General features: G+C 36.4%; 1 protein-coding gene across 1 annotated transcript in view; it reads left to right on the top strand.

Annotated features, from left to right (window-relative positions):
• Positions 1-20,352, top strand: part of LOC134678820 (5-hydroxytryptamine receptor 2A) — a 38,292-nt gene extending 17,940 nt beyond the window's left edge. Inside the window, exons 4-9 of the mRNA XM_063537526.1 lie at positions 9,864-10,062; positions 13,375-13,500; positions 15,067-15,270; positions 15,730-15,899; positions 18,195-18,321; positions 20,164-20,352. Of these exons, the coding sequence (XP_063393596.1) occupies positions 9,864-10,062; positions 13,375-13,500; positions 15,067-15,270; positions 15,730-15,899; positions 18,195-18,321; positions 20,164-20,350 (1,013 nt within the window). The 3' untranslated portion in view covers positions 20,351-20,352. The remainder of the gene's footprint in view (positions 1-9,863; positions 10,063-13,374; positions 13,501-15,066; positions 15,271-15,729; positions 15,900-18,194; positions 18,322-20,163) is intronic.
• The last annotated feature ends 2,203 nt before the right edge of the window (positions 20,353-22,555 follow it).

Genomic DNA, 22,555 nt, shown 5'->3' with positions numbered 1-22,555 from the left:
TCTTAAATAGTTCGTCATTGGACTGTGAAATGAACTGTTGATAATTATGCAAGTACTGCAATGTCCCAGTCACATTCTATAGACGCCTTTCCGAAATGCGTCGTTTAAAGCTGTCGTTAGTTTACTTGAAAACGAATCCTCGTAGCTTTCCAAAGTGTTTATCATTAGCTTTAAACTAGCATCTGCCGTCAATAAAGTCGCGTCTTTGCGACACAGTACTTCCACTGTCGTTTTGACGGTTTCAAGTGATGCTTGCATACACTTTAGCGTTGTTATTTCTTCGTCGCTGAAGTAAATTGGAGATTTAAGATCAATTAATGCTTTCTCGACACATTCTTTTAACTTTAAAAAGCGTCCTAACATAATCTCCAAGCTACTCCAACGAGTACGGCAGTCCAGAAGAAGTTCATCTTCAGAGTCTGAATCCATTGTACCGTCAGTTTCTTGGTCTGTATTGTGTGATTCCTCATTATTTTTATAAACGACATCATGAATAGCCAATTGGAGCCCATGTGCTAAGCAAAGTTGATGGTTTGTGTTTGTTAAGCGTCCAACTTTTATCATTACGCTGGCCCCGTCGGTGGTAATTCCTACAATGTCTTCTTCTAGAGATACACCAAAAGTAGCTAGTCGTGCCTTTATTAGAGCTACGCAAGTTTCTGCGGGCATAGAGCCCACGATTCTGATTAGACCCAGGTTTTTTACCAAACTGTTTTCGCACTTTTTGCTAAATAATCGACTGTGGACATTAAGGTTTATATAACGCCGGTTTTTTCCTGAAGTCCACTCATCGAAGGTGAGAGCCAATTTGCATTCGTTTGAGTTCTTCAACAACTGAATTTGTTGACGTAGTTCAGCTTTAACAGCATTGAATTCATCAAACACGATTCCTTATCGTATTAGGAGATTTGGGTAAATCTTTGCCATAACTTTGCTTGAACAATCTTCTGAGGTCTAGCGATGTGCAAAATAATGACAATGCCACACCATCTAAAGTAATCATTCTGCAGATTGTTACTTCGTAGGAGATATCGCTTTTAAAAAAATCGGTCATTTTTTGTTTTTTTGGCAGAGTGTTAACTGATGTCCCCATAGCCTCAGTTTGTGTATTATCAGACGACTCTAATCGTTTCAACAATATTGAATGAGCATTTCTTAAATGAGTTTGTAACGTTGATGTACTACCAGCGATTTTATAAACTTTCTTGCATTGTTTGCATTGGGCTTGCTGACCGTCCAATGATCTCAAACAATAATACCAAACGCTAGATTTATCGTTGGATTTCTTTTTATATTCGTCAAACTTCCCAGCCACTGTATTACTGTCGCTCATCTTGTGATATAATAGCAGGCAACGGCATCTATAAAAAATAGTAAACCCATACTTAACCCACACCATGCTAATACCATGTGTCAGTAAGAGCGTTTAGTATAAACGTTAGTTCGAATTCGGATCGAAATAAACCCAGCTGTTTTCACATCAGTTAATGATGGTCGCTGCGGATTCTACATTAGCATATGTAGATATTACGAGCCCCGATGCATATGTTTTCGTCAGGTGACCCCATTTTTTGAGGTTCTCGCGTTTGTTCAAAAATAATGTTTTTGTTTAAAAATTACTAATATTTAATGCTTATACTAATGTAATTTAATTTTATATGGTAATACTCTGCAATAACTAAATCCAAATACAAGAAATACGTTTGTACTGAAAGAAAAAAAATAATGATTTTTTTTTTGACGGGTAGGATTACAACATATGTGAAAAGGGCTATTACCGTAAAACGGGGTCAACAGAAATCGCGGGGTGAATAGAGAAATTTCGAACCTTTTCTTTCAAGTTGTAATATTTCATAACGTACATCTCTAAAATCAGATTTTTTGGAATACGTATATAGTAGACTATTTATTCTCTACATTGATACCAAAAGAAATTAATCAAACTGCCTAAAAGTTAGATTTTTTTTTACTCTAAAGGAAGGCCTCACCGAGGTAAGAAATGAAGCCTGTCTGTACTTTGTTCTAGCGGTAAATGTAGTGACATTAACGTAGTTAAAGTTAGCTAACCTGGTAATATAGTATCTGTAGTACCTAAATAATAAATAATATCACCAATTTTCTCTATAATTAAGCATTTTTTGCAAAAAACCATCAACAAGCACTTTTACGTGAAAAAGGGGTCAGTGGACACGCATATGGGGTGAATAGTTACGTCATAGGGGGTGAATAGTTACGCCATAGGGGGTGATTAGATACCACAAAGGGGTGAAAAAACACGCCTTGGGGGTTAAAAGACACGAAAAAATATTTTTGTATCAAATAACTGTTTAACAGATATATATACTATTTGCCAATAGAGTATCAACATAATAATGACCAAATTCGATACCTATGACAACTAAAACTTCATATTTCTATTCACCCCTTTCGTGTGTCTATCGACCCCGTTTTAAGGATATGGAGAAAACAAGCAGTTTTGATTTTCTCTGAATTGGGTGGGTCAAAATTGATTTCACAAAATGCAAAATTGAAGAACTAACCAAGACTCATAAAATGATGTCTAAATTTTTACTTTTATCATTTGGATTATTGATGAAAATCGTCCTTGAAGTTGAAAATCGTGTCTTTTCACCCCGTTTTACGGTACCAGGGAAAGCAATAGGGCTCTGCCAATGTACTGACAATTTTGTTTCGAGCCCATGCATGCAGCAGTGCTGTAAGAGAGGACAATATGATTTGGACAACGTTTTTGAAAACTCCTTTTTTTCAACAATAAAAGTCTCATGCAATTTTATTATACGATCAAAATAAACTACATTAAACATTGCTATTATGGTTCCCAATCCCATTACTGGGTCATTATATGTTCATGTGTAAAATTTCTTAAAATAAACAAAATTGTTGCGCGGAACTAGACGAAATCATTTGCATCGGGGCTCGTAATACCTATTTTGACGGCGGCGCCTTTGACTTCGAGCGGTAAACATTCGTGCGTACCTACCGCTCGCTCGACATTAACTCTCGGCTCGGCTTAGACGCCGCCGTCGGAGTAGGTAAAGTATCCGAAATTCCGATCTCAAGTGATGCGTTTTAAAAACTGCAAGGCTGGACAAAAAAATGACACATGCACACTCAAGATGTCATATTTGTAAAATTGTAACGCTGTTACATATAGTTCAACTCATGAACTCAGTCGTGCGTCGTGCGCGCGCCGCTATGTGTGCGTGTGCTTGTATTTGTGTGGCAGTGACGCGGTCGTCGGTCGTCGTCGCCCGAGCAAACTTCACTGCCACACAAAGTAAAATTGTATAATTACAAGCGCACGCACACAGCATAGCGCCGCGCGACAAGCACAACTGAATTGAACTATCGGTACTTATGATGTTAAAAAGTAGGCGTGAATAGGTATTGGTTAGTATTTAGTAAGTATATCTTCAAATCAAACACTCGCATAACGCGAACAACACAGGCATTTCGTCCACAATACTTGTATCGTTCTCAGGCAAAACATTCCACATTGTCGGTTGTCATTGTTAATAAGGACGATTTTTAATAGCACTTTGTAGCTAATTTGCGTCTTTTACTTCAGAACGACACAGTTATTGGACATTATATTATCATCATGCTTATGCCACTATACATTACAGCAAACTATATGCCATTTGTACCATTACAAAGAGCAATAAACAATCATATCTTAGCGGTCCCTTGCCGGGAGATGGTTAATTGTAAATGTAATTACGTTAAAGTGGCAGCAATCATATAATTTGATTATAAGTAGGTACCTACTTACCAAATATACAAAAGTTTTGTTCCTTTAAATCCGTCCAACGTTCTTACAAACACTTGACACCCACAACTAATAACACCAGTCGCGTGAATGAGCGCGGGGCAGCGGCCGGTCGGTTGGTGCCGTGCGGTGCGAGAGGCGCGGGCGGTGCGGCGGCCGCGGCACGGAGGGGGTAAGGCCCAAGGCCAGTGAGTGAGCCAGGCAATCCCCCTCTACCCGCTTGACGCGTATTTGCTTGCAGTAATCAGAACATTTTAACGGTGCAAAAGGCAATTGTATAATAGTTTAACAAAAAATCCGAAAATTCGGATTTGGGTTTAAAAATCCGGATTTAGAAACGGATTGAAAAATTGGCGGATAATCCGGATTTTCGAAGTTCGAATAATCCGGATTGCAATCCCTACACTACACCACCGGCAGCGGGAGCCGTGGGCGGGGCAGGATGTCCCGCAGGCCCCAAGCGTGCCGACATCGGTGGCCGCCCGCGCCGCGCAGGTGGTCGTGACGGCGGTGGCGGCGGCCCGCACTCGTCGCTCGACTCGCTGGTGTCGGGCGCGGTGACGAATTCATCGCCGACGATGATTGCGAGGAGACGGGTGATGCGGACGGGGGTGGTGGGCGTGCGTTTCGTGGAGACGCTAGTTGAGCTCGTGTTTTGCTTCTCGTTTGCATTTTCGTTCACTTAGGGAGTTTTGTGATACATGTTGAACATTGTTTTCTATGGCCAATTATAACCCGTAGTAGTACGTAGCAGTCTTGGGTCATATTTTTCATAAAATTAATGTAAAAAGCAACATGTAAATACAAAATTTAGTAAATAAAATACGATAATTTACAAAAACACGACTGACGTTGACAGTATTTTTATTATTATTTATAGGCTAGGCAGATTAATTTTCAGCTACCCTTCGTATTTGATATGTTAAAGGAAACGCAGGTATGGATCGGATCAAGGGCCACGACTGACGTATATTCGAATTCATAAAACGAACTACTACAGAACCATAGACTAGTATAAAATACATAGAATCTATTTGGTATTTAAGTACAATACTCCCACTAATACCAAATATTCTAAATACCCTTTTGACCAACAAATCTAAATAAAGATTTAACACAAACCTAACTTCTTCAAAATGTCTGCTGGCATCTCTGTCGTTTCTAAATATTTAAGATTAACTATCTTATCGTTAATACAATCACGACAAAAGAAATAATGCATTTCAATATGTTTGGTGCGCTTGCTAAAAACATTGTTATATGACAACTTAATCGCACCCTGGTTGTCATTATATATATCAACAGTGTAAATTCTATTTGTTATTTCATTTAACAAATTACGCAAGTATATAGCCTCCCTACAGGCTTCGGTGATTCCCATCAGCTCAGCTTCGGTAGAGCTCAAAGCGACAGTCTTTTGTTTTTTAGTTTCCCAAGAAACCACACCCCCCCGAAATGGTAAAACACATACCAGTGTAAGAACGTCTATCTGCCGAGTTGTTGCCCCAATCAGCATCTACAAAGCCAACTAGCTGGGAATTACCTGTCTTACAATACTTAAGACCTACATGCCTAGTCTTCTTAAGATATCTCAACACTCTTTTAACATAAGTCCAAGTCTCATTATTAAAGCAGTTATTGAATTGGTTCAAATAACCTACTGCAAAAGCTATATCTGGCTGGTATCTTGTGAGCACAGCAAGATACATAAGGCTGCCAACAAGCTGTTGATAAGGTATCTTTTTGTCACAATCACCTTTAGTACCGCTAATATCTAACTTAGGCTCTAAAGGACTGTCAGCGGTCTTGCAATCAGTTATCTGAAAATGGTCTAACAGTTGGTTAATGTAATTTTCTTGACTATTTGCAATGACCCCATTAGTCTTGTCAACACTTACAGTCATACTTAGAGATCGCCTAACTTCCCCTAAGTCCTTAATCTTAAATCTGGAAGCTAAAGCACTTTTCAAGTTGTCAGTTTCAACACATCGAAAATAATGTCATTCGAAAATATAAAGAAATCGTCGACATACAAAGCAATGATCGTTTTTAATTCACCCTTATTCTTTGAGTAAAGACATGGTTCCAGTTTTGACCTCCTATAACCCATCTCAATAAGACTCTGGTCCACCTTCTTGTACCAGGCTCTTGATGACTGCTTTAGCCCATATATGGCTCTCTTTAGCTTTAACACTTTATTACTCTGCATGTTAGGAAAACCTTCTGGTTGTTGCATGTAAAGCGATTCCTCAAGATCCCCATTCAAGAATGCTGTGACAGCGTCAAGATGAGTTATGTCAAAACCAAGCTGAACAGACAAAGCAAATAACATTCGCAATGTTGTATGCCTAACTACTGGCGAAAAAGTATCAGTATACTCCATACCTTGTTTCTCCATGAAGCCCTTTGCTACCAACCTCGCACGAAAACGAACATTGTTGTCACTGTCATATTTCTTCTTCAGGACCCACTTGCATCTTACCACTGTGCCAGTCTTTGGAGTATCAACTAGCTCACATGCTTTATTTTGCTCGAAACACTGGAGTTCTTCATCAACAGCCTTGAGCCACTGGTCCTTCTTTGGTCCACTTAAGGCTTCCTTCAGTGTCAAGCCACTGGCGTCATCTAGGACATCTGCCACCTGGCATTTATTCGCAACGCCATAATAATCTGGAGCTTTCCTTATCCGAGTAGACTTTCTCAGTTGATTAGTGTTTTCATCTGTGACAAACCTCCGAGGTTCTCCGGGACCTCGGGGACAATGTCGCCCTTGAAACGTCGGAGGTTTGTTTTCAAAGTTTTACACGATAAGTCCCGTTTTAGCAAATTTATAATGTGTGAGAATTGTGTAATATTAAACATATTTTTAAGTTTGTTTTACTTTAACAAATCAAATTAACCTGCTGTTTACTTAAGGCGTTTTCGGAGAATTTGCATGTTTTCCAAAAACTGCATGGAGTCGATGGCACCTTCACTTAGGTGTACGAGCTGTCTTTTGTAGTGGCGATCGAAAACTATATCACATCGTTTCCGGCTCGCCCCACTAAATAAGTAGTTAGATATACGGGTATTTTGGTACCGTGCCTCTTTTTTCAACTTGTATAAGAACCTTATGAGTGTGGGCTTATGTGGCATCCGAATGTTAAGCCTCCTGTGCCAGCCCTCCATAGGGTTGTTACTTCGGTGTTTATCCTTGCTGCAACTTAACTTTTTTGGGCCCAGTCTCAGCCAGGTGTCTTCTAGGTGTCAACTATTATTTATCTCGGACTCAGGTAACAGAGTTAAAACCGCAGAAAATTTTTCTGCCTTCCTTGGTTTCACTTAGGTACTTTAATTTCTCTGTCCTTTTTCCACACTGCCCGATTATAGTGGAAAAAACATTCCGAAAGTTTAACGTTTGGAAAAGCTGATCGACAACCATAAATTTGAGAGAGTTCGTAATCGCACTTAAATTTGTTTAACTATGAATACGTCCAAATTATCCCGAATTAGTTTGAACAATCGGCGGTAAGTAGGTATCCTCTGTTTTATTGGGCAGCAAGGCAAACAAAGACAGGTACCACATTAGTCGTCTCGCTGCTCTTACCTATTCCGGCATGCACTGTATAGAGTTGTTTGAAGGGCTTAGGCACCCTTTTATAAGTGCCATCTCCAAAGTATTTGATGGCGTTACTGTTGGAATTTACCATGAATTGCTGCGCATGTGCAGTCGAAAATATAAGTATTTTGTATTCATCGCCATCTTCTACAACCATAAAGTCTTCTTTGAGTATTTGCGGTACCTTGACGTCTTTCAGGCGGGAGAATTCGGTCTTGTGTAGGTCTAAAGCCTTGTGTGTAGCCCTGTATAAGGAGCTTTTTACTTCTTCATATGAACACATGCTGAACTTTGGGTCAGCTTCATGTAATTCAGTTACTGCCTATTCAAAAAAAAAAAAATATGGGACCCATTTTTACTGCGGCTTCTTCTTTACACGAATTTAATGCAATGTCTCTGATATTCTGGTTGTCATGTCGTTTACAGGCATGCTCGCTGACTTTTAAAACTGAATCTTGATTTGGATTCAATGTGATTGAGGCGTAGCAATATTCACTACGATTCGAACACTTGAAATTTACAGAACCATTTTTGTTTGTATGGATCCAGTTATATTTAAGCCCGTCATATAATAAAGCCGGTTTTCCTTTTTGATTTTTAATAAATTGTAAATTGAAAGCCATTGCAACACGATTGGAAAACAATAGGTATTTATTAATGTTAAAACTTATAAATGTAAAATTTTCTTATCTATTATATTTTTAATTAATAAGTATTTAGTTTTATAAAATTAGTTTATGATGTCAACTTATGGCATAAACTAAATTAGTTTATGTTATAAGTTGACACTGAAATAATGTAAATGGCCAGAATTAATTTTGATAGTAAGTGTTTATGAATGAGACCGGCCAGGAAGTTTTTAAACAGCTACGTACACAGTGTAATGGTTAAGTGTAGCCAGACGATTAGATATTCCGTAAATATAATAGATTAGAAATTTTTACATTCATAAGTTTTTTTTAATAAACGTAGATATATTCCAAAAATTAACTTCAAACCCGCCCATACATTCAGTACGACCTGCGTCGAAAGACTAGTCTGAACGGTCTAGTCATTTTACCGTTATCAAATTCATTGAATTGTTTTATTTTATCCACTTATCGATAACAATCAATTATCCTTTTTAAGTTGTTACACGATTTATTATTATCTGACGGTTTGATTCGTAGTTTATGCAACAGTGATATAATAAGGGTTCTTTAAACTCTCGGGTCTATTACTCGACTACGTCTCGTTTTGTAACGGCTACTCTTGAGTTTTAAGAACCCTTATTATATCACTGTTGCATAAACTTCTATTATGTGTCTGTATATGATGAAAGGCATTAAAAGTCGAGCGTGGGTTATTTCATAATAACATCACACGAGTGTTTTAATGCCTGTGTGGATAAAGCAGTGTATGTAACCATCATAATTAGGCATTACAACACTCGTGTGTATCTTGCTCTTCACTTTCACCTTATGCACTTTCGATATTTTCTGATATCTGCTATATTTACGGAACTATCGCCGAGCAACACTAAACGATTACACCCTGTATAGCTCAAAAAATAATTAAATAAATCCTATTTTTGCACAAAATATTTTTGGCATCAAACGGGTAATGGTAAATAAGAGACATTCCAAAAAAATAGGGTATGTGAGAATAAAGTATTACGCCACGCACAGGTGAACACAATTTGGGGTATTTTGGGAATAGTTCTCAATGGTTCTCGTGTAAATCGAGAATGAGCCTTTTTGGAAATATGGTATTTTGGGCCTAGTTTCTTATGAGAAGAGGGGTTTTCGAAATTAGAGTGTATTGACTAATAGTGCGTTTTGAGACTAGTGCATTCGCCACCGGAGAGTAATACAGGTGCATTTTTAATTTTTGAGCGACTCATAAGTTATGAGTCATAACTTATCCAGTGACCTACTTATGCTCGCATTTCCGATTGAAATCTCAATGAATTGTCATTGTTTTGTAATATTATTATAGCTACTCAATTATATCGAGGATTAATATGTTGCTGTCGACTCACACAATGGGAATTAGGAATATTTATCTGCTCTGTATTTTCAAAATTAATTTCGGATAAAACAATGAGTTTGGCCAGACAGGAACAATTCCAGCAAAATGCTACGTCACACATAACATAAACTAAAAATGAAAATACCTATTGGGTATCTTTTATATGCGTAAGCAACTGATATGGTTAACGCATTCAGTTTCAGCAGGCTATGCGCTACGCGTTGAACCGATAAAGTTATTTTCCGCTACGTAGCAAAAAGCGCCTACGAATATAAAACCAGCCTAGCCGGTTGCTGGTAGTGTATGTGATAACTACAATGAGTTTGGGATAAAACTGTAATTTATAAGTTGACCATCCGTATTTATGTACTATTTATTCATTTGTTTGTTTCTAGTATGTATTTGTAATAAACAACTGCACTTTGTACCCACGTCGAAGTACCTAATGTGTTGATATTATTATAGGTTTAATTAACAAAAAAAACATCATGCCTAATCAAGGGCTCTGCGTTATCAACAACCGACTTTTCTGGATATTTGGATCACTCGTCGCTTTTTACATGCCGATGTTGACAATGGTAGTTTCATTTGCACTAACGGTCCACCTCTTGAAGAGACAAGCCAAACTGGCGGCTACGCCAGTATCTGGAGGCACTCAAAGAAGGTAAGTTTTTAATGTGAACATTTTTTGACATAGTAGTGGGTATGTCACTCTTTCAATAGACTTTAATATAACCTTGCCAATTTTTACGTAGGAGATACGTTATAAGGAATATCTACCCTCATCTGTTATTTATTTGTGATAGGAAATAAATGATACCTACTTAGAAAATATTCACATTGACACATTGCAAATAGGTTGCCTGGTAAAATTGCGTACGGGCAGGAAGAAATATTTTTGAAGTGAAAACTTCTTTAGCGGCGTTGAGCACTTTTTGAGGTAGGGAAAAAATGATAAACTCGATTCAGCGTAACGCGTAACGTAACGCTGACGTCATGTGTCACGGACAATGTTATGGACACTAGTCATAACGTAACATAATCAGGTCAATTATTTAAAACTGGACCTTTATATTAAGCAATAAAGCTCAATGTTCTAATCTTGTACGGGCTGAAATACGAGGATCTCACCCTTTAGACGCATAAAACCACAAACGCGAAATACCAATCCCAGGTTTTTTGGTATTTTGCGGACTTCTAAAAAATATTACGCAAAACGCCAACTACGCATAATACCACAAACGCGAAATACCAACCTGACGTGTTGTGGTGTTTGGCGATTTTATTTATTACGCAATATACCAAACACTTACAATACCACAAACGCGAAATACCAACTGGAACTTGTAAAATATAATATTTACAATCGAAGTATAATACCTTTCATCAACAACAGCCATTCGTTATCTAAAGAGGTTTCATTTTATAAGGACCTACTTGTCTAGATAATTAAAACTAATGTCTATGATTTGATTGCAAGGAAGATATGTCAGTATATAAACAAACCTTTCAAAAAGATGTGTAAAATGACGGAAGCAGGAAAAGTTGTATTCACTGTGAATCAAAAGGGTTTTCCGGCATTATACCTCAATGGCTATCGATACAATAAATCAAAAACCAACAAATCAGAAGAATCAAGTATTTGGAGATGTTCAAGTAGTCGGGTATATCGCTGTAATGTATCGATAACGTTAGATAGTGCTGGCAATATTGTACGTCATCCATTGGCCCACTGTTGTAAGCGTCCCGTTAGTGAAGATATCTTCATTTCAATGAATGCCTGCAAAAAGGAGGTCTGCCGGAGGATGTCACCCGTGCCAAAAATATTGGAGGAACATATTGAAAAATTACAAAGTCAAGGTTGCAACAAAAATGATATACCGTCAGTTAAAGAAAAGCAGGACATGATGTACAGGGCACGGAAAAAGTTTCTGCTGTGTGACAAAACCAAGTACGCGACTTTGAATGAAGATATAGCAGTCCCTAAGACATTTGCTGAAAACTTTTTAGTATGCAATGACACTGAAGTAGAGGGAGAACCGATTTTGATTTTTTGCAGCAAAGTCTCAAGAAAGTTTATAGAAAACTTTGGTACTGACGAATATTTCGGCGATGGCACATTTATGTCATGTCCGCAGCCATTTGCGCAGGTCACGCAGGTTTACACTGTACACATAGACTTGAATTCAAACATAGAAGTGACCAATGTAGTTCCAGTCGTATTTGCTCTGCTACCTATTAAAACCACGCAGACTTATATCCGTTTATTTCAATTAATTAAGAACAATTTACGAATAAATATTGAAAAATTCACTGCGGACTTTGAACAAGCCGTCATTCTGGCCATAAAAAAAGTATACCCGGAAGTAGAGATTTCAGGATGTCATTTCCACATGAATAAGGATGTCAAAATCAACGCTAGAAAACTTGAAATGAACATGTCCAAAGAAACTAGAAGAATGAAGAGATTGGAAGCCAATTTGTCATTGCTTCCAGCAAACAGAATGAGAGAGTGTTGGCAATCCATAATACAAATTAGTCAAAAAAAAAATACTGCTGCTCAGAACTTTATAAAATATTTCGAAAAACATTGGCTGAACAAACATCCTTTAGAGATGATTAGCGTGGCTTATAAACGTCACAGAACAAACAACCCTGTAGAAGGTTGGAATCGAAGAATTAACGCAAGGATCCATAGGAATCCATCCTTATTGTATTTTATTCACAAAATTAAAATCGAATCGGGATATAATGACCAGAAAAACGTTAAGTTCTTACGGAACCCGTGTAAAAAGAGCAGACGCCGAAATGCCGATATCGGTTTTGATGTACAATATAAAAAATATTTAAATAAATTAAAAGAAAATCGTATTCAACCGTTAGATTTTCTACGAAAATTGATATTGTTGAAACTATTGAAGTAGTAGTAACAACGACAACGGTATAAAACCTTGTGGTACCATAGATATAGCCGTTTACAGTTAGGTTTTTAAGTGGTCGATTTTTTTTTTGTTCATGAATATGGGTCCCACCCATGTATAGGAGCATTATTTTTATTGGTTTTGTTGCTTTTAATTAATAAGTAGTCAAAATATTACTTGTTTTTATTTTGTAAAATAGTCCCTGATCCATCATTATCAGTTTATCACATGTAATAGTCTATCATCATGAAAACTACCAAAATTGTCAAATGATAAACGCCTTATTTATTTGCAGCTAATTAGAGTCACAGTTTTTAACGAGCACTTTATTTATGTCCCTATAATTTATTCGCACTCATTTTTTAGCTAGAGATGCTACCGAATATTTCATCATCCGCCTATCGCAGTCCACTACAGATTATGACATGTTTAATTGATTGGTTTTAAATTTATTTTCGTGATAATTAATACTGTAAATATATGTGTACAGATTTTTATATTTTGGCATGTAAATATGACAGCCTAGTGTTGCAGGCTTCCATAGGCTACGAAAAAATGTCTAAAACTGACGTCAGAAAATGTCGAAGTCTGACGGAAGCGGCAACTGAATAAGGCTTTCGCAAAATTTAAGGAACATAAAAATTTGCTTCGCTGAAATATGCGACTTCAAAATTTGTTGCAATTACTAAATAATGCGTTCGCTATATTCATCTAACAACAAATCCACTTGCCGTTGAGTACCAATTTTACTTATCGACCCTGAACTGACCACATTCTTTTAGGAAGTAATGATAATAAAAAAAAATAGATATTAGTTTTAGTTTTTTAATAAAGCTATTATGTACAAAAATTAAAATGCAAAAGTAAAACAAAATCGTTAGGCCTGGCTAAGGGTTAAATAAACAAGTAATTAATTAATGTCAGATTATCAGAGATCACAAAAAAATCGTCATTATTTTTACCAGGCAACCAGGCAGTCGTATAATTGACTCAGCGGATCGATAGTTTAATTGCTTGCAATGAATGAGGTAATATTGAATTTTGTAAAAATTTAGGCTATGCGGCTTCAACACTGGACAACCTGGCATACGGCGGATCGGAGCTAGAAGTTCACCCAATCTGTCCACAAGTAGATCAGTAACCAGGCAGACTACTTGGAGGGTAGCAGGAATATCTGCAAGGTAAATACTTTTGGCTGGTATTTAACTGTACCCAGATATAGTAAAATTTAACACCAAAAAAAAAACATTTTTACCACCCTAAAATAATAAATAATCACCTAAATTATAACTTCATTTTAATGGGAAATTATTAACAAATTTTTACATTTTGCTGTCCTGTTAAAGGAAATGACGCCAAATTAATCATTATTAACCCACAAATAGTAAGTGATTACCAAATTTCAAACCCCATTTTAATCTGAAATGATAACCAAATTTTTACATCTTGCTATCCTATTAAAGAAAATGACACCGAACTAGTAATTGTTAACCTAAAACTAGTAAATGATCACCAAAATGAGGACTCCATTAATGTAAAATAATAACCAATTTTTTGATTCTTGCCATCATATTAAAGCAAATGACTCCAAAATAATCATCGTAAGCCAAAAATAGTAAATGACCACCAAAATTGTAACTATATTTTAACTAAAAATGTGCAAATATTGAATATTATCGCTATCCTATAAAATTAATTAATCCACTACATCACCTTTTTCTAGTAGCATTTCATTTCTGGAACGTCGCAGTTCTAACCTAATCTAAACCACTTTTCTCATCATTAGGGATGTAGGGACTTATATCATGAAAGAATTGTAGATTTACTTAGGACTTTCTTAGCTTTATATATTCACAGTTGTAGGGAGATTAGCCGCCTGTACCGATAGCAAGGACCTCTCTCCCATAAAATATATAGTCTATAAAAAATAATAATAATAATAACCCACTTTTCTAGTAGCATTTCGTTTCTGTAAGGGTCGCAGTTCAAACCTAACATAACCCACTTTTCTAGTTGCATTTCGTTTCTGTAAGGGTCGCAGTTCAAACCTAACCTAACCCACTTTTTTAGTAGCATTTCGTTTTTATAAGGTTCGAAGTTCAAACCTAACCAAACCCACTTTTCTAGTAGCATTTCGTTTCTGTAAGGGTCGCAGTTCTAACCTAACCTAACCCACTTTTCTGATAGCACTTAGGTTCTGTAAAGGTGGCAGTTCTAACTTTACTTACCTTCTGCTCTTTCTTAATTAATTTGCTCTTCAAGATTTGATGATCATTAATGACTTTTGATGATGATTCATTACATTTGGTATTCGAATACAATTTAAAATGCAGCCATAATTAAAACGGTGGTACTTTTTTAATTTAAGGCCTAATTTTTTGGTGATCAGGTATTATTTTTGGTGAAACAGATTTCTTTATTTAGGGTACCAAAGTATTTTAGTGGTCATTATATTTGTAGCCAATACTTTTAATAAACAAAATGAGTAGGTACTCCAATGTGGACATTTTTGTGGTTTATTTTGACAATCTTTTTTAGTTCGGATTTTGATTTGAAGGTCAAGTGTGAGTGGTTCTTACTTATAAAAAATAGTGTAAGTATAAAATTGTATGATGTACGTGACCCTTGGAAAGAAAGTTTGTTACGCACGATAATTGACAATGTTGCTATCGTATCACCCCGTTTAAAGATAACAGTGTGTTGTGATATAATAATAATATAATGCTTAGTTATATTTTATCCGGTAGCCGTCATGAAAGTAACAAGATGGGATTGAGTGTTTCACATCCAGAACTAAGCTACTTAAACGGCGCAGAAACAAAAAGGAGTAAAAGAGCGCGTAACGTCAGCACCCAGACACCGCCCAATATAGGTGTAGAAACAAGAAAGGCCAGGACTAGGAGACTAGTACCGCCGAAACTTATACATGCTGCGAACCCATTGACGTTGAGGTAATTTAACAATTAAAGTTCATTATTAAACATCATATTTTTTAACTAAAAAAAATATATACCTACCTCTTAAAGGTAAAATGGAAAAGTGTACACCTCTGGCAAGACTCGAACTTGCGACAATTCCAATCAGTATAGTATGAAACAATTAGTGCCAATGAAATTCCGTAACATGGCGCGTGATTATATTATTAGATGGTCAGGCTTTAACAGACCCGAGTGTCAAGTTAAAAGTATTGAGAATTCGCCAGTAACAATGTGCTGACCCATAATACACATTTTTTAATAAGCAGAAACATTTGCGAGCGATATTAATGGATTGAAAAAATTTACACCTCCAGCAAGACTCGAACTTGCACCATTGGAACACCGGTCCCATTGGTTTTGCCATGCGCATCACTATAGTATTAGTCATACCTAATCTTAATCATATATCAATATTGCGATTTTAACTTACAGATTTTTACCCTACCGGAAAAAGGACCGCGCGATGACTGCTAATGCCGTAGCAAATGAACAAAAAGCTACCAAAGTACTCGGCTTGGTGTTTTTTACATTCGTGTTATGTTGGGCTCCATTCTTCTTATTAAATATCCTATTTGCTTCGTGTCCGACATGTTCTGTCCCAGGTAAGAAATCTCACAACACAAGTATATTTCAGACTTGTTTATAAGGGTGATTCTTACGTGTTTTTGTGTGATTTGAAGGAATAGAATAAATGTTTTCTTAAAAATATAGTAAAGTGTACCTATTTATTTATTTTTCACCTCAGCAGCTCGAACAAGGGTACTTTGCTTCTTAAAAACAGTGAGCAAAATGCGATGAGTCATTTTGTCTCACTCAGTGAGCAACATCGCATTTTGCTCACTTAGTGAGACAGTATGAGTGAGCAAAATCGCATTTTGCTTACTGAGTGAGACAAAATGTCATTCAAGTGACTTTTATAGTCAAATGTCATTTCAACATGCGGGGTCTAATACAAGTTCGATATACTTGGGTTCTATTATCTCTGTCCCTCTAGGTATGTTCTCACTGCTTAGGGTGAAAATTTTTGTGTACTACACGAGATCAAAGTTATTTACATCTCGTGCGCTTTTGAATCCCTTACTACGCTCAAGATTCTAAATTAGATTCACTCGCTACGCTCGTGAATCTATTATAGAATCTTTCGCTTGCACGGGACTCAAAATAAGCACTCGAAGAAATATCAAACTTTGATCTCTTGTTGTACAAATAACTATATTTATTTTATTTAAACTTTATTGCACAATAAAAATATACAGTAACTAAAGGCGGACCTTTATTAGGTAAGTATTTACCTAGCTTATGATGCTAATGCCACAAGGCATTCTCCATCATCACACAGTTCGACATCATTTTGATGGAGATACTTACAAAGGTGTGATTCTCATGAGTATGGTTATTTGTAAATAGGAGGTAAAACAGAGATTAAAATAAAGTTGTTTTCAAAATTATCCCGTCGTAAGACTACTTAACTACCTTGAAAGTAACGTCGTATTGGACTCATGTTAGGCTGTCTAAAGAAAAACTGTGGAAAGACGTGCATGTGATACAAATGAAAAGTTTGAGATAAATACCTAGTAATAAAATAAAATATGATAGGCTACACCGCTACAGACATGCCATTTTCGATAATGTTGTATGCATTTTATATCGGGGATATATATTTGTGAATATGATTAGTTTCATGTAAACTTGAGTAACATAAAATATCGTAGTCCATTTAGAATATTACTTGTGTGAATTGGCAACTTTATTCACACAACTGAAGATACTCCCATATTCGTAATAAAGCCTGCCGAAAAAAAACTTTCAAACGGTTGTAATTTTATTTCTGAGCATGATGACGACGACTTTCTTATCGCATTTAAAAGTCCTATTATTAGATTATATATTTTAGTGCAAATAATTCTGGTTTTACGCCATGCGACGTTACACCGCTCAATAGAAGAGATCACTAAAATTTGGTCTTTTCCAAATGGCAAGAAATTTTTCAACATACTCCATGCTTGCTTTCGATACACTTAAAATAACCTCGTAGATTCGTGCATTTCATAATAACCAACTAATTAATTTAGTAATTTGTCTCTTGAACAGAGGTCTAGAAGCGGCAGACCTCTAGGAACAAGTGACCCATCAGAAATATTGTTAATAGAATTTGCGCCCGCCCCCGCATGCCCATCATATTTGCGCCCGCCCCCGCATGCCCATCATATTTATCGTGAAAAATTGGGGTAAATATTCGACTAAAGTGAAACGAACTATAAACAAAATAACTATATAGTATTTAGATTCGCTCAAAAGTTAGGATAGCGAAAGTAACCGAAAATTAGCGTTATTAATTTCTAGGCCAAGTCAAAAAGCATACAATTTCCTTCGTACAAAAAGTCACATTTTTTAATAGACGATGAGCAAAGTAAGACCACCATACGTCCTGCAGTGCCGTTTTCTCGACTATCAATGGGTTCAAATCAAGAGTGTATTAAAAGAGAAGGATAAACAGCCAAAAAACTTTAACATATCCAGCATGTGTTGGGATGGTGGAGGCAAATATGAAAAACGGATCCGTAAATTGCTGTCACTGAATGCGCTAGGAACAAGCTGCCTATCACTCCTACAGAAAATAGAATAATAATAAAAACTGATAATTATTTAAATTATAAGTAGCTTTATATTCTAGTAATCCTAAAATCCTTCAATTAATTGCATCAATTTTTCATTTGAAATTTACAGTTTTTTTTCGTTACACCCTTTATTCGTTTTAACTTATTTACGTAACTAACGCAAAGTTTAGCGTCAGATAAAAACAAGGGAATGTTAAATGTTGTAGCTCTCACTTTTAGGACAGAAGAAAAAAAACATATTCAAGACCGATTACGTACTTACTGTTTATTATTTTTTAGATAACGTGGTGGACGTATGCCTCTGGCTGGGATATGTTTCATCGACTATCAATCCCATCATCTACACTATTTTCAATAGAACTTTTCGAGCTGCATTCCTACGGTTGCTTTGCTGTCAATGTTCAAGGTAAAAATAGCATTTTATAGGAAATATTCGTACCTTAGGAATTAAGGAATATCTAGACACGCGGCAGCGTGTCAAGCCAAGTTCAAGCAAAGGAACTGGCTAGCCAGCGCCGAGTGTAATATTACACGAACCACTTGGTGCCACTTTTGACCCTTCTATAACTCAAAACATCTTTGACGTAAACACATAAAACTACGTGTGTTTAATTATATCCATAAGGATATCTAGAAGCCCAAATTTCATGAAGCTAGCTCAAACGGTTATAAAGATATGAAGGTCAAAAAGTCGTAAATTTTAAGACTGACTTATGACTTATAGTACCTAAACCTAACTTACTTCCAGATGACCTAGAAGGATGAAATTTGGAATCCAGCTTGGTTATTGTGTGTAACCGTAGGAAAAAATCTAAAAATAAAATAAAGTTAAAAAATAGGGGGGGTCCCCATACAAAAAAACCACTTTTTATTGGGACTGACATATAAGTACCTAAACCTAACCTACTTCCAGATGACCTAGAAGGATGAAATTTGGAATCCAGCTCGGTTATTGTGTGTAACCGTAGGAAAAAATCTAAAAATAAAATAAAGTTTAAAAATAGGGGGGGTCCCCATACAAAAAAAACATTTTTTATTGGGACTGATATAAGTACCTAAACCTAACCTACTTCCAGATGACCTAGAAGGATGAAATTTGGAATCCAGCTCGGTTATTGTGTGTAACCGTAGGAAAAAATCTAAAAATAAAATAAAGTTTAAAAATAGGGGGGGTCCCCATACAAAAAAAACATTTTTTATTGGGACTGATATAAGTACCTAAACCTAACCTACTTCCAGATGACCTAGAAGGATGAAATTTGGAATCCAGCTCGGTTATTGTGTGTAAGCGTAGGAAAAAATCTAAAAATAAAAAAAAGTTAAAAAATAGGGGGGGTCCCCATACAAAAAAATATTTTTTTATTGTAGCGTTGGAACCGTTACAAGCAGATATTTGAAACTACCCCAATATATGTAGTATTATATTTGCTATATTAAAATAAAGTTTAGTCAAAAAATAAGTGGTGTCCCCATACAAAAAACTTTTAATACGCTCTAAACAACCGGCCAACGGTGTGTCGTCGGCGGCGCGCGGTACCACATAATTATACAAAGAACAGAAGTAAAAACCATACAGCGGAAACATAAGAAAAAACATTAAATCTCAATACCTGCCTAGTTTTCTTTACAAAAAGTATTGATATCCCACCAAAAACATAAATGTAAAAAAGGAGAGCCAAGTTCAATACAAAAATTATGCATGGCTGTGGGGCTCGCCGCAAAAAGAATGGAGATCTAAATGAGTGCCACTGCCAAGTTCTATGCAAAATCCAAATATGTATTTATAGGAACAAAATAACACTATAAACAAGTATTAAACTCTATTTCTTTGCTTTATTGGATACCTATAACAATTGCTGTTATTTAAAAAAATGTGAGATCTTAAAGTAGGTTAGGTTTGGCTTGGCCAGGTTTTATCAGAATTACAATATATATAAAATGATTGATATAATGAAAACTGGCCAAGTCAAATCTAACCTACTTTAAGATCTCACATTTTTTTAAATAACAGCAATTGTTATAGGTATCCAATAAAGCAAAGAAATAGAGTTTAATACTTGTTTATAGTGTTATTTTGTTCCTATAAATACATATTTGGATTTTGCATAGAACTTGGCAGTGGCACTCATTTAGATCTCCATTCTTTTTGCGGCGAGCCCCACAGCCATGCATAATTTTTGTATTGAACTTGGCTCTCCTTTTTTACATTTATGTTTTTGGTGGGATTAATATTTAGTGTTGTTCCCAGACGCGGGCGCTGTACACTGTATCGATCCGCTGTGGGGTCCACACGCAGCGCTTCGCAGTTATGCGCACAGTCGGCGTTACCGTTGGCGATATCTCTCCGCTCCTCGAACATGAATGAAGTCGCAGTGCCAGATACAATCGAGACTATTATGATTGAACCAACATTGCCAAACTTTCGTCACTATTAGGTACCTACCTACTACAATGTCACCTATACTTACAAATGTTATCAATGAATTATTATAATACAAGGAAGGCCCAATTATTATAATACATTGACAAAGTTTTGTTTTATTTCGTACCTGGTCTACATATGAACCAATAATAATTTCACTATCAAATACCATGAAAGTGCATACAAATCTGCTTTAAATGCGTTCGTAAAATAGCATGTTTCGGTATTAAAAGCAAATGCTAATAATAATAAAAACGGCCAAGTGTGAATCGAACTCGCGCACGAAGGGAAAAAAGAGCAATAACAATCATGTTTGTTAAATGGGAGATTGGGAGCCCCACTTATTATGTTTTTAATATTTGTTGTTATAGCAGAAACGGAAATACACGACTGCACACCAGTACTCTCCAATAAGGCGCGGTGTGTAGTAAAATGCGCTTTTTTGTAACCATATTTACAGACTTTTACAAGGATTTCATGCATTATTTTCTAGTATGTATAACTTTAGTCCTTGAACTACGTTATTGCTTGTCAGAAACACAACGGCTCATTATTTTCTCGATAGAATCTTAAGTTGAAAACATGCTTAAAGCTGTCTTTTGATCCATATTTTAGAAGTACTACGACGAAAATGGATATGAAACTTACCTCATTCGATAGGTTTTAAGTAAATCTTCGTTATTGCTGGTCCTTTTATTGATACGTTAATCTTTTCATTCATAATTTTATGAATTCAACTTTTGCCTACTAAATTTCACCCTACGCGGCAATACCTTGCGCCCATTCCCCGCGCCAGTACGCCCGTGGCCACTGCCAGCGTCGGACCTATGCTAGTTTAGTGGACGTTTCATAAAATGGGTATTCACTGTATAAATATGCAAATATGTTATACACACAATGTTTTTCAACATACTTACGAAGAAAAGCAAAATAATACTTAATTACTGTGACATTTCAGACATTCGCCCGTCATATTGTCATTTTATAACAAGTTGGGAAGCAAAGGCACACACCCATCTAACCAATCCGGAATTCAGTCACGATTGATAAATTGTGTAAACATATTTTATTAAAGGCTATTAAATTAATCAAATTGAATCATTTTTATAAACATATGTGTACGGATTTCAAATACCTATGTGGGAGTGTTTAGTGTATGGTGGTAACCATTTCACCGCTTTTAGTTTCCGAGTTACCTACATGCGTTTTAAGGGAAGTGGTCGAAAAATGCCTAAAATGGTTTTGTGTTTAATATTAGGTAAGGTAGAAGTACTAGTGCTCGACGCTGCACTAGTATTCGATATGGGTATAGTGTGTAGCTTTCAAATAGAGCTCGACGGCTAATCCTATTGTCTATTGTTAAGTAAAACTGCTCGTACCACGTGCCACAACCACCTGCATAAAAAATACGTACTTCGGTAACTGAGTGCCGGCGAGTCGAACGCTACAGAACCAGTCTAAAATGTGTCATCGAGATGCGTAACAAAGGCGCGTTATCGGAGAGCGCACCTACACTGGTTTTTTGAGCGTTGGCCTAGCCCGCGCTCAGGTGCCAAATAAAATAATTAAGACCCTTTTTTGCAGGTAAGTAGCACGTGCGGTTTTACTTAACAATAGACAATAGGATTAGCCATTGAGCTCTATTTGAAAGCTACACACTATACTTTATGTCAAAGTAATATAGGTTAAATTTGAACGGCGACGATCTTTCTGTATTCAAATTTAATTCTTGTCACTTTGACATAAAGTGGCCGTGTCGAATACTAGTGCAGCGTTGAGCACTAGTACTTCTACCTTATTTCCGCCAAGTCCGTACCATGCTATATGGAAATTAATTCCAAAAAATGCTGTTTTTATATACCACACTGGTGGCAAGCAAGCATACGACCCGCATTCACCATAGCCTATGGACGCCTACAGCTACGGGGATGTGACACATCATGCCAAATGTTGATTGTTTTATATAAAATAAAAGTCCTAATATATAAAATAAGCTTTCATAAGTAATAGTTACTGATTTTTAAAAAGCGCTTTTCAATTAAAAGACATGTCAAGATCGCTTACCTTACTTTCTAATGCTAAAAAAAACGAACTACAGTATTCTTCCTTATTTTCAATACCAACTTGCCCGAAATTGACTTCTAGAATTAGACCAAGTCTACGACGATTTTGATTGCACACGCAGTGCAAGTGTTAATCATAATTTCATAAAGGTTTG

This window comes from Cydia fagiglandana, chromosome Z (genome assembly GCF_963556715.1).
Source record: "Cydia fagiglandana chromosome Z, ilCydFagi1.1, whole genome shotgun sequence".
NCBI lineage: Eukaryota > Metazoa > Arthropoda > Insecta > Lepidoptera > Tortricidae > Cydia > Cydia fagiglandana.
The sequence above is the reverse complement of the archived record's forward strand: the minus strand, read 5'-3'. Positions and strand labels throughout refer to the sequence as shown.